The sequence below is a fragment of the Eschrichtius robustus genome, chromosome 10 (genome assembly GCF_028021215.1).
Source record: "Eschrichtius robustus isolate mEscRob2 chromosome 10, mEscRob2.pri, whole genome shotgun sequence".
Taxonomy (NCBI): Eukaryota; Metazoa; Chordata; class Mammalia; order Artiodactyla; family Eschrichtiidae; genus Eschrichtius; species Eschrichtius robustus.
Window position 1 is genome coordinate 34,579,587 of NC_090833.1, and position 17,012 is coordinate 34,596,598.

At 47.7% G+C, this 17,012-nt stretch overlaps 1 protein-coding gene across 1 annotated transcript in view; it reads right to left on the reverse strand.

Annotated features, from left to right (window-relative positions):
* Nucleotides 1-1,140: 1,140 nt before the first annotated feature.
* The window catches only part of CCDC180 (coiled-coil domain containing 180), a 67,044-nt gene continuing 51,172 nt past the window's right edge, over nucleotides 1,141-17,012 (reverse strand). Inside the window, exons 30-40 of the mRNA XM_068552150.1 lie at nucleotides 16,928-16,983; nucleotides 16,739-16,817; nucleotides 15,675-15,785; nucleotides 12,465-12,531; nucleotides 11,550-11,691; nucleotides 8,533-8,693; nucleotides 7,832-7,969; nucleotides 7,226-7,337; nucleotides 4,600-4,705; nucleotides 2,493-2,628; nucleotides 1,141-1,303 (exon numbers count right to left, since the gene is read on the reverse strand). Coding sequence (XP_068408251.1) covers nucleotides 1,172-1,303; nucleotides 2,493-2,628; nucleotides 4,600-4,705; nucleotides 7,226-7,337; nucleotides 7,832-7,969; nucleotides 8,533-8,693; nucleotides 11,550-11,691; nucleotides 12,465-12,531; nucleotides 15,675-15,785; nucleotides 16,739-16,817; nucleotides 16,928-16,983 — 1,240 coding nt within the window. The 3' untranslated portion in view covers nucleotides 1,141-1,171. The remainder of the gene's footprint in view (nucleotides 1,304-2,492; nucleotides 2,629-4,599; nucleotides 4,706-7,225; nucleotides 7,338-7,831; nucleotides 7,970-8,532; nucleotides 8,694-11,549; nucleotides 11,692-12,464; nucleotides 12,532-15,674; nucleotides 15,786-16,738; nucleotides 16,818-16,927; nucleotides 16,984-17,012) is intronic.

The window sequence follows — 17,012 nt, forward strand, 5'->3', positions numbered from 1 at the left end:
ATGTCTGGCACCACGGGAGGTTCCTGTCCCAAAAACTGGCACAAGGGGCAGTGTGGCAGCACTAACGCCAGGCAATTCTCTACCTGCGCTGACAGAGTCAGGTCAGGTGGGAGGCTGTTTTCCAGCGAGGTGGAGCCTGGTCACCCAGAGCAGGGGCCACTCCTCAAAGCCCCTTCAGTGGCTTTTCTCCTTCCAGGCTCCCTTTCCCTAGGTCCTCACTCATGCTTCCTGGAATCATCTCCAAAACAAACGACTTGCCTCCAAATCCTTGTCCCCTTCTGGGGAACCCAAACTCTGCTGAGGTTCTGCATTGCCATGTCACTTTGAGCGGGTTGCCTTGACCTCCTGGACTTGAGTTTCTACAACAGTAAAATGCGGGCAATACCTACCTCATCGAGTCGTTAAGAGATAAAGCACATGGAAACTCAGACTGAGGCCACGTTAACATTCAAACTGTGTAGGAGCAGCAGAAGCTCAGGAAGCGGAGGAAGGAGCCTGAGCCGCCTGTGTCCACAGGGCACAGAGAGCTGTTGACAAGTGAGACCTGGCACAGTGAGGCCGTGCTGCAATCAAAGAAGAGGAGAAAGAGGACAAGGAAGACAGCAGGATGCAGGTTTCCAAGGACAGTGATCTGAGTCTCACAGGACTAAAGAGACCCTTAGCAGAGTTAAAGAGGCCTAGAAGATATCTGCCAAAATCTTATAGTTGGCCAAATTGCCAGATACCCAGTCAACACTGAATGAAGTCTATACTGGGTCTAGGAATCAGTGCATAGTTGCCATTAAAACTCACTTTTGTTAAATGTGCAATATACTCTTTCCCATAAGTTTTAATTTTGCAAGATGAAGTGCCCAGCATGCCTTTTGGAAGTTATTTCCTCTGAAGTATTGATCTCTATTTTAAGTTACCCATTCCTGTTATCCGCCGTCCCAGCTGACCATGTGGAATTCCCCCTTTCACCTCTGTGCTCCTCACTGGAAGTGATCTCCATGTGGGCAGGGACCACAACGTGTCCTGGTCACTGTGAAGGTACAGCGCTGGGCATAGAGCAGAGATGGATGGACGGATGGATGGATGGATGGATGGAAGGATGGATGGACGGAAGGAAGGGTGGGTGGATGGATGAGGAGACCACACAAAATAAGCCTTTATTGGGAGTGGGTTGAGGGTGTCACAAGTACAGGCCCCGGATGGTGTGCACAGAGCGCTTCCAGCTGTCCTTCCAGCGCTGAGCCTCCTTCACCTGCAGTGTGTTGTCGTCCTGGATCTTCTTCAACTCCTCTTCAAATGACGCTAAATATTTCTGGGAGCAAGCAGCAGGAGGAGGCCACGTGAGGAAGGGCTTCTGGGCTCTGTGCCCTAGAGGAACACTGTAACCTGCTGGCAGGTAGCTTTGAACCCACTCCAGGCACCGGCAAGAGTTCCACAAGTCATTTCTCATTTACTTTGCCCAATAACCCATCAGGCAGGCCCGGTTGTTTCCCACATTTTACAGATCGGGAAACTGAGGCTTACAACCTTGCCTGGGGTTATGTAGCTAGAAAGAGGCTGAGCAGGGACTAGGACCTGCTCTACCTGATTCTGGACTCTGCCCTCCTTCCTAACCGCCACCCCACACTGTAGCCTCCTTGAAGCTCAGGGGTCCTGGCTTCCTCGAGAGGCTGAGCCCACGACGCCTGAGCCCTCACTGAACCTGGCAGCAGGGTTGCCCTCTCTGCCTGGGTCTTAGCATGGTGGCCTGGGAACTGAGGGCTCTCCAAATACTGGGGTCAGCATATCTCAGGACGAGGTTTCTCTCTGGGGCACCAGGAACAAAGGCCCACACGTCTTCAGAGCTGAGAGGTCCCGCAGGAGGCCTCTGGGTGCAGCCTCCTCTTCGGGCAGGCCCCATGGGGTCTAACAGGCACTGGGTTCAAATCCTGGCTCTGCCACTCTGCAGTGGCATAGAGGGGACACACTTCTTTAAGCCTCAGTGTCCTCAGCAGCAACATGGGGACAATTCTACCTTCCTTATGGGCTTGTTACAAGGATCCAATGAGAAGGCTCACGTTGAGAACAGAAACTGCAGCAGGTGCTCAGGAACTGTCCCTTATTCCACCCATCATCACCCGCTGCTCCCATGGCCTCCATGCCTCTGACTACTCTGTCCCCTCACTCTGTCTCAACTGTTCCTCGGAAAGTCTTCCTTCACCGCCCCCAGTCTGGGTGTGGTGTCTCTCGGCTGGGCTCCTGCAGCACTGGGGCTCACACCATCAGACCCGAGCTTTCATTGGGACTGGACACGACCTGTGGCTCACGTGCTGGTGCTTAAGAACATTGGCTGTTCCCAGTGCTGACACTGTGCACTGGGGCACCCTGACGTGTGTCATCTGCTCCATGGACCAAATGACAGGGCACCTGGTGATAGCAAGCTCCCTCCTTCCCAAGGCAGCCACACCGAGCTGCCCTGCGTTCCCTGGGGTGCACCCACCCCACCCTGTCTCTCCACTCACCAAATAGACAGCATCTCGGGCTTCCACGGATGCCAGGTGGCCCAGGGTCGTTTTGGTGGTGGTGATTGATGGTGTTTTCCGGAGGAGAATCTTGTGTTGGATGGTGACTTCGGTGGGTTTGATTCCCGGCCACTTCCTACAAACAAACATGCATGAAAAGTCTTACAGCCTTATCTTCATCATTCACAGTGCACCCTTCATCCCTGGTGAAAACGGTTAGCATTACTTTAAAAAAAAATTATCATGCTTTAAACGTCTTAATTAAAAGAAAAACCCTGCTAATAAACAAATGGGACCTAATGAAACTTAAAAGCTTTTGCACAGCAAAGGAAACCATAAACAAGACGAAAAGACAACCCTCAGAATGGGAGAAAATATTTGCAAATGAAGCAACTGACAAAGGATTAATCTCCAAAATTTACAAGCAACTCATGCAGCTCAATATCAAAAAAACAAACAACCCAATCCAAAAATGGGCAGAAGACCTAAACAGACATTTCTCCAAAGAAGACATACAGATTGCCAACAAACACATGAAAGGATGCTCAACATCACTAATCATTAGAGAAACACAAATCAAAACTACAATGAGGTATCACCTCACACGGGTCAGAATGGACATCATCAAAAAGTCTACAAACAATAAATGCTGGAGAGGGTGTGGAGAAAAGGGAACCCTCTTGCCCTGTTGGTGGGAATGCAAATTGATACAGCCACTATGGAGAACAGTATGGAGGTTCCTTAAAAAACCAAAAGTAGAACTACCATACGACCCAGCAATCCCACTACTGGGCATATACCCTGAGAAAACCATAATTCAAAAAAGAGTCATGTACCACATGTTCACTGCAGCTCTATTTACAATAGCCAGGACATGGAAGCAACCTAAGTGTCCATCGACAGACGAATGGATAAAGAAGATGTGGCACATATATACAATGGAATATTACTCAGCTATAAAAAGAAACGAAATTGAGTTATTTGTAGTGAGATGGATGGACCTAGAGTCTGTCATACAGAGTGAAGTAAGTCAGAAAGAGAAAAACAAATACTGTATGTTAACACATATATATGGAATCTAAAAAAAAAAAAAAAAAACGGTTCTAAAGAACCTAGGGGCAAGACAGGAATAAAGACACAGATGTAGAGAATGGAGGTGAGAGAGTGGCATGGACATATGTACACTACCAAATGTAAAATAGATAGCTAGTGGGAAGCAGCCGCATAGCACAGGGAAATCAGCTCGGTGATTTGTGACCACCTAGAGGGGTGGGATAGGGAGGGTGGGAGGGAGACGTAAGAGGGAGGGGATATGGGGATATATGTATACGTATAGCTGATTCACTTTGTTATACAGCAGAAACTAACTCACCATTGTAAAGCAATTATACTCCAATAAAGATGTTACAAAAAAAAAAAGAAAAACCCTACTGAGCATTTAACATTAAGCTTCATCAAGTTCTTTTTTGCATTTTCATACAGTTAAAATCCGTGTGTATAGTCAGTTGGGTTCTGCATGGGGAAGGGGAATCCCACACCTCTAGGTGTTTCCCTTTTCTGGGTCTCAGTTTCCTCATCAGTTGGCCAGCCAGGTGGCAGTCATCAGTTCCTGGCCTGCTTTTCCTATTCTGCTATAAAACCACTGCTGACAACTTAGCTGGGCAAATCGCTGCCTTACTCCTTCTTCCAGAGTAACATTCTTGGGTCACAGGGGACAAGCACTTTGGTAGCTCTTGTCATACATGATGGACAGCTGTAGTGGATCACAGTGCCACCAGCAATCTGAGAATGTGCCCCACACTGGGACAGGCCTCCCTTTCTTTGGGGGCCCCTTTGTGGGTCCTTATCACATGAACTAATAGCTGCTGAGCTCTTAGTATGTGCCGGGGCACTCCAAGTACCATCTCATTGAACTTTCTCTTCACAATATCATGTAAGGTAGGCTGCCATGCCCATTTCACAGATGAGGAAACAGGCTTAGGACACAGTGCCTTCCCAAGATTACCAGGTTTGTTTGACGTCAGAGCTCGTGGCCCTAACCATTCCACTGCACCACCCCTAGCAAATCCAGCCATTTGTGGTATTCCTCCCTGCTCCCGGCTCTCACCTGCTCCCCCGTTCAATCAGGGGCTTCTCACTCTCTTCCTCCAGGGACAGCCCGGTGAGTTTCCTCCGTATTAGGATTGATGTTTTCAGTTTCGGGGGCTCCATCTCTGGCAGGCAAGAGACAGGTTACTGACGGTGGCCTCACCCACAGCCTGAGATCAAGGGGGCCGACCCCCGATCTCACATTTAGAGAAATGAGGGCTCGCTCCCCTCTTCCCCACTTGGAGTCTCAGGCAGGAGGCAGAGGCCCCTCCCAAACAGAAGCCAAATGCACCAGATTCATAGGTGGAGGCCGAGGAGATGGCAGGGGGGTCAAAGCTGGAGGATGCGAGGTATGGTTTGGGCATGGTTCCCAACTCCAAAGCCCTCAGAATGATGCTCTGACTTTCTTGCAGCTTCTGTGAGCCCCCGAATATGCTTTGTAGAGCCTTCTTTGGCTTATACTAGCTCACATGGGTCCTGAACTAAGAATTTCTCCTGGAATGCATACATTCAAGGTTGTCCCTCTCATGTCCGGCTCACTGACCTGCCCTTTGACGTGAAGAGAAGGGGGCTCCGTCCACGCGGTGAGCAGCCCTCTGCACCCTGGTCTGCGTGGATGGCAGGGCCAGGCTGCTTGGCTCAGAAGCCCGACTTACAGAGCAGGAGAGGCTCCTGCAGACCTGGTGCAGGGGGTCTCCCTGGCCTGGCGGTTCCCTCCAAGTTACCGAGGCTGCCTCCCTGCTGGCTCAGCTCGCCTGTGTTCCCTCAAGTCTGAACCCCAGGGTCTCTGCAGGCTCTGCTCTCCCAAAGCAGGCTCACGTTTGCCAAAGAGACCCCCAACACTGGAAAGTGACCAACGCCTCGAAATTCATACACATTTTGACCTAGAAAGTCCACTTCTAGGAATCTGTTGCCCCGAAACAGAGAAATATGGATGCAGATGTTCCCTTCAGCATGATTGCAGAAGTGAAAAGCTGGACGTGGCCCGATGTGCACCAGCAGGGAACTAATCAGTAACATACAATGCACAGCAACTGAAAGTGCTCAAGGAGGCGGTGACTGGCTTGCCCAGCGTCTGCCAAGGGGAAATTAGCTTACAAAAGAGCACACACTTGTGATCCATCCTCCCATCCCCCCACTGATATACACACAGGCCTGTGCCCGAAGGGAAATAACGAGGAGGACAGCCGATGTTAAGGGCACTTATTTCTGAGTAGAAGGACCATGTTCTTCTCTTTCTTTGTAACTCATATTGAATTTCTCATTTTACTGTAAAAAATATTCATTTTCTGTGTAATGAAAACTTAAAAAAATAAAAATAATATATTTATTTACTTAATAGATTAGCGATAAATGGATAATATTTAATATATGATTTGAATCTTTGTGTACTTATAAAAGTAATTGGTGCACATTATAAAAAATTTAAACATCACCTAACGGGGAAAAAGAAAAGATTTTAGAAATCTCTCACAGCCCCACTCACCAGAGATGGTCATCAACAGTCTGGTACCTGTCTCTCAGGCTCTGTCGCTCTCATTCTCTGTCTCTGTCTGTCTCTCACACAGATTCATTTACATATATGCGGGGTGCATGTTTATATCACACATATGTTTTTTTAATAGTATCACAGGTAAGTATAATGGTCACCTTGCTTTTTCCTGTGACAGTATTCCTTCAGGACTTTCTGGTTGGCACATAGAGACCTACCACACCCACTTGAACAGCTGCACAGTACTCCCTCCTACATCTGGACCATAATTTATTTACCCAATCCTCTATATGTAGATACTAACATTGTTTCCAATTCTTTGCAATTTCAAGCAGTGTTGTGAAGAATATGCTTGAAAATATATCTTTGAAAAAGTATGCACGTATTTCTGTTGGATAAATTCCCCGGGTTTGAACGGCTAGGTCAAAGGCACACACACTCAGGACTTTGAAGGCACCGACAGAACGTTCTCCAAGAGAGCGGGGTGGACGTACGCTTCTCTGAGAGGCTCTGTGGTGCTCGGGCTTGCTGACAGCCTCACCAGTGCTGGCTGTCACTGAACTTAAAAGCCTTGCCAGGCTGTTGGCGAGAAATGATATCTTAATAATGTTTATATTCACATTTTTCATCATTGGTGAAGTCAAGCATCTTTTAAATTTATTGGCCTCTTGAATTGCATGTTTGTTCTCTATCCCTTTTTACAAACTTGGCCTGTTAGAGTTCTTTACACCACAGGGATATTAGGCCATTCTCTGACCTATTAGTTATTAGGAATGTTTTTGCAGTTTGTGGTTCGTCTTTCCGTATTTTGACATTTTTCCTTGATTTTGTTTTGGCCACAGAGAAGTGCCAGCCATTCCTTTATGGCTTCTGGTTCTTATACTTAGGAAAGCTGTCCCTACCCCAAGATTATGAAAATATTTAGCATTAGGATTTCATTTTTCATATATAATCTTTGATTCATTTGGGATTTGCTTTTTTAGTTTAAAAAAAGAGAGTTTTAATTAAAACAAACAAAAATTCATCAGTCCCCTCCACAGAGAATGTATTTTCATTCTGGGGGAGTTGGGGGAAAGCAGACCGCCCTACCCCAGGCCCATCACCCTGTGTCACACCCCCTGGGGCCAGGGCACAAGGCCGGTGGTGCACATACTTGCAACCTGGACATCGTCAATGGTGACCACCTCATCCAACTGCAGCAGGAACTTCTCAGTGAAGGTGGCCAAGCTGGCTATGAAAAACCGGCTGTACTTCCGGGTGAATTCCTGGAGGAAACATGGGGAGCACAGTGACGCAGGGAGAGGAACTTGTCTCCAAAGACAGGCTGAGGGAGGATTTGGGGAGCAGCATGTGAGACAAGACCAGGGCCACGTGTCAACTGTGTCCAAGTTGACAGGCATCTGGTCTTCCCCAGGAGGCCTCTCCCTAGAGGGGACTTGGTTTGAAGATAGGAAATGATTCTGAAATGGCCAAGGGACAGACATAGACAATTTACTAAAGAGGAAATAAAACTTGACATGGATCTTGGAAAAGAAGTTCTCAGTAGTAATTAATTAATTTAGAAATTTAAAAATGCAAGTTACAACGGCCAGTAAAGACCATCTCCACCTATGACACCCGCCTGCTTTCACACCCTGCTTTGGCCAGGGTGTCAGCGAAGGGCCGTGCTCAGTGCTGTTGCTGGGCTGTCAGTGGGGGTGACCTCCGGAGGGCAGTGCAGCCCCCAGCATCTAGACATGGAGTGGATGGCACTACTGACCTCCAGCTGCTCCCTGGTCACCGCAATCAAGGTGTCCAAATCTTCCTGCCTTTTCTCTTCCACTTGACACAGAGACTCCATTTCTTGGAGATATGCGGGATGTCCGAGATTTGGGTGGAGCTGCTGGGCATTTTCATCCTTCAGACAATCCAGAAATCAGTAGGTTTTTTGACCTGGTCTTGAGGTCAGGACCAGAAAGTCACTGGCCTACGTCCTCTGCCAATTATGGCCATGGCCAGACTGATGTGTGCACTGACCTGGGTGTGTGAAGGGCTGAGGAGCGGCAGAGGAGGGAAGACAGGGGCATGGCTGGAGCTGACTCCGAGGGTTAAGAAGTGGGAGAGCTGAGCATCTGCCCCAGAACAGTCAGGGTTTCAGTCCAATAAAATCAACAGCATCCACGTCCCATGGCTCGAAGGACCATGTGGACAATTATTGTTGATCTCAATGGCCACAGCCCCATAGAACCAGCTGACCTACCGGTTAAATCCAACAAGGAGCGTGCTGAAGGCCTTCTATGAAGGAGCTGTTGGCTCAGCTCTCGTCTCTTCAGTGCCTAGTGTCCCTCACCCCCATCCAACAATCCCAAGCCTGGCCCACATCCTTCCCTGGCACTCAGTTCTGCCGACGCCCCACCTCCATTTCTGAACTCCCAGGGCCTCTGGTCCTGGAGAGGAGGGGCTGGTCCGGGGGTGCCCCACCTTCCTTCTCTCCAGCTGTTCCTGATAATTCGAGAACTGTCCCCGGATCTCTTCGGTGGAGGTGCAATAATTTTTCCAGTGGTGCTCCTTGAAATTTTCCATCACCAGCCAACACACCTGGGGCAATAGCTCCTCAAATCTCCTCATCTGGGCCCGTAATTCTGTAGGAATTGGGGGTGGGGGACCAGGGGAGAGCACAGAGCAGAGCCAAGTTGCTGTGGCAATCTCTCCAACAAAGGCTCAAAGCAGCTTCCCAAAGAGAAAGGCTTGGTCTACAATGTGGTAATAGTTATTCCATCAAAAGGGGTCCTGTGGTCAAACCAGCATTAAAAGTACTGGACTAAACAAGTTCAAAGGACTTCTTTTCTACACTCTGTAGGACTTTCCAGTGCTTTTAAAATGCACTGCATCTTTCAGCAGTTCTGTCTCATCCATTATCCCTTCAAATATTGCCTTGACCCTAGTCTCCTCCTCTCCCTCTAGACCTCTAAATAGCTGCATGCCACACCTACTCTTTCTTCCATCTCTCTTCACCTCTCTCCCGTATTTCCATTCGTTTTTCTGTGCTGCATTTTGGTTATTTTCTTCGGTATTAAAGCCTTGATTAATTTTAAAATTTCAATGATTTATTTTTCTAATATAGAAGTTTGATTTGGTTCTCTTTCATATTTACTTGGTCATTTTAATAGTCTTTTGCTCCTTACTCATGTTTCCAATTTCCTCTTTTATTTAACTCTAAACAAATACATTATTTTATATTCTGTGTCTGATACATTCAATATCTGAAGTCTTTACTGGTCTCATTCTGCTGCCTCATGCTCAAGGTGCCTTTTTCTGTGTGTGTGTGTGTGTGTGTGTGTGTGTGTGTGTGTGTGTGTGTGTGTGTGTGTGTGTGTGTTTTACGGTGAACTCTTATTCTGGGCATTTTATTTGTGGGAATCCCTGGAGGCCTGAACTGAAGGTGGGCTTTTCTGGAGAGGATTTGTAGTATCTCTACTAAACAAGCATCTGGGCATGACTAACTCAAAATCATTTTAAGCTAAGGTATCAGCCAGAGGTCTTATGGATGATCCACAAACACAAAGTTGAATTCAGGTTTATCTAAGTGTGACTTCAGGTTTAAACACCACATAAGAGCTGGCTTATAGTTATGGATTCTCATTGGAGTTTTTCTTCTTCTTTATCCAGTGCCACGGCTTATAACAAGACAGTTTCCTTCTAGTCACTGGGGGAGGAGGGGATGTGGTTTCTGTCTCATTCTCCTTACTATGCAGATGGAGTCCTGTGGGGACCCAGTTTTCTGTGGCTTGTGCCCTTTCAGACTGCACACCTTGGGTCGTCTGGTGCTTGGTCTCTGTTCCCAGTGTCCTGGAGGCCATGAAAACAGAGGCTCAAGTGGACCTGGGAGTCAGCAAAGCCCTCAGGGCAATAGCCAGAGTCACTGCTCAATTTATCTCTGTGTTCCTATTCTCACTTAATCTTGGAGCCCTGTGTGTTTCTTACTTCATAGCTAGCTCATCCATGCATTTAAAAGTTTACCGCAAAAGTGTTGGTCAGCATACTGGACTCCCTGAAGGAAATGGAAGTCTTCATTTAATGTGAACTGTCAATCTGCCCGAGAGGGACATAATCTGCAGCATTTCCCAAACCCACTTGACAGGGAACCTTTCTTTTGAGGAAGATCACATAGGATGGGATCCCACAGAGTTCACAAGGGGAAACTCTGAGCTAGAGAAACAAAATGCTCCCTGTAGTTTCAATTCTAGTCATTCTACAGCTACAGTAATGAGAGCCACTGCTGATGATTTCCCCTGCATATGGCAGGGCTATGAGGGGCTTAATCCTCAAAAAAGCCTTGCATGGTGGGTATTATCCTTGTCTCCATTTACAGGCAAGAGAAGGTGACTTGGCCAAGGTCATATGGCTGGGAGATGGCAGTGCTGGGTCTTGACCCCAGGTCTGGCTGTCCCCTAATCCTCTCCCTCTTCTACCTGTGCTGCCCCTCAACCAACACAGCAGGGCTGTGATGTGCCCTCAGGTTCCCTGCCGTACAGGCAGAAACAATCAGGACTTAATGACTGCATAGAACACACATAGCTGTGGACATGGAGAAATAGGAACGGGGGCGGGACCTATGGGTGTGTTTTCACAGCTCCTTTTATGTCGTTATAACAAACATAAATGGCAAGATGTACCCTGCCTGCCTCTTTTCATGTCCCTATTCTCTAGGAGGCTATGTCTATCAAGTTCATCATAGCCCAAACCCATCACAGGCCAGGCATACAGTAGGCACTGTGGAAGGATTTTTCAAATGATTAAACACAGAGGCACCATATGACCCAGCAAGTCTTCTCCTAGTTAGAACCCAAGAGAAATGAAATCACACATCCACACACAACATGCACGTGAACGTTTGCAGCAGCAGCATCCATAATTGCCAAAAGGGGGAAACAACCAAGTGTCCATCACCGAATGAATAAACAATACTGCATGACTCCATTCATGTGAAAGCCCAGATAGGAAAATCTATAGAGACGGAAAGTAGATTCGCGGTTGTTTATGGCTGGGGACGTGATGGAGGGACAGTGGGTCCTAAAATTCACAGCGGTGATGGTTGCACAACTCTATGACTATATTAAAAGCCACTGAATGGGTGTAAAGTGTACAATTCAATGTATTTTAATATATTAAAATTAAATAAAATTAAATATATTAAAATTAAATTCATCAAGTGAATGTTTCAATAAAGCGGTAAAAAATATCTATTCAACGAGTGAAACATTTTTAGTGATACAAGTCACCATATTTCTCAAGAAAAGGGAATTTTTTTTGTCATTGTTGTTTCTCCCCAGTTAAATCTGATCAAGGTTTTTACCTAATTCTAAGATGTCAGCTTTTCACAGGGAGGCTCCTTTGCCTCCCCAGTGACCTCCAGGTCAGGAGGCATCATTCAGGCCGTGAGAGGCTCTGTGCCCCCCACCCCACCGGCCTGCAGCCCATTTGCTGGCCACACCCACCTACGAGGCAGGAGTTGTGGTACTCATCAGCCTGGCTGTGGTACTCCAGGATCTTCCTGCAGATGTTCTCTGCGCACTGGTCAAAGGTTTCGTACATGCAGTCGGGCCTGGTGACTGAGCGCTTCTCTTTGCGGTAAAACTCCTGCAGGAGAGGGTTGAAAGTGTGGGTGCCAGGCCCCTCCCCAGGGGGCTCTGGCCCAGCATCTTGGCATCCTCCACCGTGCTCTCCTCACGCCCTGGCCTTCTCTACTGCTGTCCTCTACGCCAGCGTTGCTCCTCCTCCCTGTCTGTGCTTGTCACCACTGTCAGTATCCCAGGGCTTTGCGAGGCATGAGCGAGCCAACGGTATAATTCTATGTATCCTTCAAGACTAAAATGGGTCTTCCACCCACCAGGCTGAGAGCTTTCTCTGAAGCGCCAAGCTGGGCCACTAATACAGATGACCCAGAGCTCTTCTCTAAAGACTCACAGCCCAGGGGGAGGCAGACAGGAAGCACACAGACACCCCTGTGTGGGGTGCACTGGACCGGGGCCCTGGGTCGCTCCTAGTAGAAGCCCCCTGCTCCCACGGCCCCACCCATCCCTCTGTGGTGGCACCGTATCTGTCATCCTCTGCTGGGTGCTGGCCACTCAGGGACAGAGAAGGGGCTTGTTCCTCTTGGCACACCCGGTATCTGACACACAGTAGCCAAGAAATGGTTGATGGCTGAATAAATGGGTAAATGAATGGATGAGCTTTAATTTCTAGGATGAAAGACAGCACATGAGGTGACAGAAGCTGGATAGCGTGGTCATGGGGGCTGCAGTCCCCTTTGCTCAGTTTCACCCAAAGGCCATTATCAGCAGAAGGCAAGAGGCAGAGCCCACTGGGGACGTGTGGCCAGCGGATGGCAGAGGGGCAGGTAGAGCCCTCACCTCCACCACGGTCAGCAGGTGCTCGTTGCTCTCCCAGAGGAGGCTCAGGATGATGCCTTTAAAATCCCTGCAACACACAGGAGACAGATCCCTGAGAGGCCTTGTCTAATCACACTAAATGGTGTGGACAAAACCAAAGGGACCGAACATTCTGAGTACTCAGCAACCCGGCCAGAACTGGAGTTGGACAGCTCGGGATGCCCAAGCATGTCCCCACCTAATATTTCTGTTCATCTAGTTTAATGCCTCTTGCATGCGACAAGCTGAGTTTGGCAGCTTCCAAGTGTCTCTGTTCTCTTTTGTCCTCATCACTTCTCGTAATTACTCATTCCTGGCCAAGGGCCATTGCTCACACTGACTCTTCTCCAGGGAACACTAACTTTCCTCTTGGTCACGTTTGTTCCTGCTCTTCCTTAGATCCTGGCTCAGTGGTGTTTCCTGACTGCCTTGTTCCAATGCTCTTCGTGGCCCTCAGCTTTACAGCACTCCCCACAGGGGGACTGGGGACTGATCTGTGTGACTGGCCATTAGCCCCATCTCTCCCAGCACCTGGTAAAGTCCACCAAGACACACACTGTGCGTCTGTTTTTGTCCACCGTGGAATCCCCTGTCCCATCGCAGTGCCTGCACCTATCAGTACCTCAGTCTTGGTTGAGGGAAGAAAGAATGATTTCTTATAAATATTAATCGAATGAGCAAGACCGCCTGTAGGACCAAACATCCTCTTTCTGGTACCTCTGGCCTTTGGGTTGACTGTGCGCACATGGGGTCTTTACTGAACAAACCTGCACAGATCCAGTGAATATTCCTGTCGGTTAGGTCAACTGTCTCAACAGTAAGACTGAAATAAGGGACAGATGTGTTAGAACTGCAGGTACCTGTAGGACAACTATTTTTTCACAATTTCTATAAAGTGATGCAGTGACTGCTTTACACACACATCAGTTTTGGCATTTTCTAAAATATATGTATATAAGTCATGTGATCTTTCATTTAAAAATTCATTCATCATAATTAAAGAAAATTAGAAATAAACTGAAAAGCAAGAAGAAAAAATAAATGCTAACATTTTATTGTATTTCCTTCTGCTCATTTTTAAATTGGTTTGGAACTAGGTTCATGTGCATTTTACATTCTGCACACTTAAAAGTGTTCCCCCTACATTATGATATCATTTTAAATGGCTGTGTAACACCATCGAGTATGTATGCACCATGGTTTTCAATCCCCCATTTTTGGACCTTTAGGGTTTTCTCCCATTTTTAACTGGGATAAAAAGTATTGCATGGTATATCATGCAAGCGTTTTCTTCTTGATAGATGGTTTCCTTGGTAGAGGGACCCACGGACCTGCACAAAAGGCATAAACTTATGGCCTTCACTATACCTTTCCCAACTGCTTTCTGGAAAAGTAATTTGCTGTCTGTTGACCTTGACAAAAACTCTCCCCTCGAGCAAACGTTAGGCTCCTCTGCATGCTTTCAGTATACTTTCCCAAATACTTTTCCACTGAGTGATTCATGACCCTGGCGTGATTTTTTTTTTTTTTTTTCCCCTGGCGTGATTTTACTAAGGATAATTTGGAACCTCATTGGCTTCCTGGGGAAACAAGATCTCCCCAAACTGGAGGGGAGACCCCCTCTAAGACCTCTCTCCCCGCCAACGCCTATGCTCCTTCTTCCTCCTTTTGCCACCTTCCACCTTCCCTTCTGTTCCCTGGTTTCCTTTGATATGACCCCTTCATAGCCCTATCTCCTCTGTCCGTCTGTCCACCCTGCCAGACCTTTCCCTTCCCACTCCAGCCCTCAACTTGCTACAGTCGCTTGAACTAAATTCAGGTGTCCTGTCCCCATCAGGGATCTCAAGGGACGGAGGAACTCCTGAAAGCAACTGCCTGAGGCTAAAGAGGAAAAAGGGCTAATTTGAAACAGGCTGGATGTTTCACCCGCTCATATGCACTCTAGAATTCAGAAACTCTTGTTAAGTATACTTATTATGGCAATATAATTATTTGTGTGAATTCAACAAAAAGCTGTCCTCCTTGTAACAGGACGTAATTGGAAACACTGATGTATAACCAAGGCTTTGACTGAAATGTCACATGGACAACGATGTATAGGATCAGATATGACCAAACAGTTTCAGGAAACTAAGGTTGACTTCATGGAGACAATGCTTCAGAGCCCTCTTGGGAAAACCCACCTGGCACCTGGCTTATGAGGTTCCCAGCCTCACAGGTGAGTAAGGAAAACCTTAAGGTACTGTGGGGACCTCAAGAAGAGAGGCTTTCACCCAAATCTATAGGTACTGCAGGTGAAATCTGACTCGCCTTTTTGTCTTCAAGAGGCTTTTAAGAGTCTAATCTGAGAGTCTTTCTGAAAAGTTCCAGCGACGCAAACGTAAAAAGTTTAGGTGGTCAATCACCATGCTTGCTGCACTTATGTAAATAATCAGGCCAAAGCTAATGAGACCAGACTTGTTTTGTAAACAAGAATCAAAAGGAAGGGCGACATAAATTTTATGTTTCAATGGGAAACTATAGCACTCTCTTGTGATTAGTAGATTCTATCCCTATTCATTGGCGTTGAGGTTTCGTGACCTCCCTGGAAACTGGCATGGATCTTGCTGTCATGTACGTTTTGTCAGTTCTTACCAAATCTCAATTCTTCTAGTCTCCTTCAATATCTGGCTACAACTCTCCACTGAGAGCTGAAACCTGACTATCTAGGTCCCTGTTGGGACTAGAAGTTGTTCTGTAGCTGGCTTTTCCTCCAGGATCCAAAGAAGCCCTGCCAGCTGGAGTCAGGTGATGGGCAACTGGAATGCCAGGAGCTACTGCCGAGTGGGCCACTCTGGGTGCTTCAGGCCCAACGTCTAGAAAGCCCCTTGACTGGCTGCCCTACTACCAAGTCTCAGTAGACGGTTCAGCTGGCCCTCAAGGAACAAAAGGAGACTGAATAGAAATGAACTTATTGTTCAAAGGAAAGAAGAATGTCTTCTTGGTGAACGTCTAAATTTGGTGGAAATATCTCTCAATAAATTTAGGTGAGTCAGGCTGAGACAAACCAATCTTGACCCTTACCCATCCCCTTGCCGACCTCTCCTGCTCTGCCCCCTACTTCCTATTTCCCTTAGCTGAGTTAGATTTAGCTGCCCCCTGACAAAGATGACAGGTTAAAATGGAGTTAAAGGACATGGCATTGGCACTTACTCCGCTGGAGGAGGTGGCTTGTCTCCGAGCACCTGGTACTTTCTATCTAGTCTGTTGGGCTTGGCATACCGTGTGATGCTGTGGGGCAAAGGTGGGTCAGTGCTCTGGAGGCTGGAGATAAACACAGGCAGATCTGAGCCTGCGTGAGCCCCACCCGGGCCTGCCTGTGCGGCCCTGCGCTTCGAGGTGCTCCCTCCCCCTCGGCAGCTCTGGAGACAGCCTTATCACGGGGCTGAAGCCCTGACCACTAAAACCCACACAAGGCTGCCGAGAGTGGGTAAGGGACAGAGGTGCTTGGGCACAGAAATCTGTATCCTTTTCTATGGTGAGGACCCAAAGAAAAATAGGTTGAGCCACATGTAGGGTTGCCAAATTTTCAAATAAAAATACAAGTTAAACTTGAATTTCTTAATACAACACTGTAAATCAACTATACAACAATAAATTTTTAAAAAGAACTCAAATTTCATATAAGCAATGAGAAATTTTTAGTGAACATCCCATGCGATATTCGGGACACACATATATAATATTAAAAATATTATGTGCTGTTCATCTGAAATTCAAATTTAACTGGGCATCCTGAATTTTTATCTGGCAGCCCTAGCAACATGTACTTCATTGGTAACCACTGAGAGACTGAATATACAAATGGACAACAGCTGGACCATATATAATAGAGAACTCTGGCCCGTAAGCTGCAACAACCTGCCTAGGACACCAACCCCTTAGCTACAATAAAAAACTCAGGAAGCCGGCCTGAGGAAATCAGACTTGCAGGAGGACAGATCGCTATTTCTAGTGGCAATCCAGGAAGCCAAACAATACCGTGGAAAACCACCCAACTCCCGGACAGGTTCCCAGGGTGGGAGGCCATGCGAGCCAAGCCACTGGGCGGGGATGAGCACAGACCAGTCTAAAGCCCGTGTCAGAGGCGGCCCCTCGTGGGGTCCCTTGGAGTCAGGGCTGTGAGCACAGGAGGTGCACTCTGAGGACATGGTCTGGTAAAGGGTGGCGGGGTGGGGTCTGGGGAGGGGAGATCGCAGGCAGCCTAGCCTTTCTACCTCGCTGCCAAAGTGGCACTGGCAGTGGACAAGCCCTTCTTCACGGAGTGCTCTGCCCGGTTCCGGAGTCGCTTCAAGCCTTTGGGTGACGAGCACCCAGGACAAGAACAGAGGATCCAAAGTGAGGTGGGGCTGGGTGGCACCACCAGCTGCCCCACCACCGGTGCCCTGAGACCTGTTTGCCTCTACCTGTTTGGGACCGCTCTTTGTCACACTGCTGGGTTGGACATTTTGAGTCAGGAAATCTGAAACCAAAGGAAAGGATGTGAGCTTT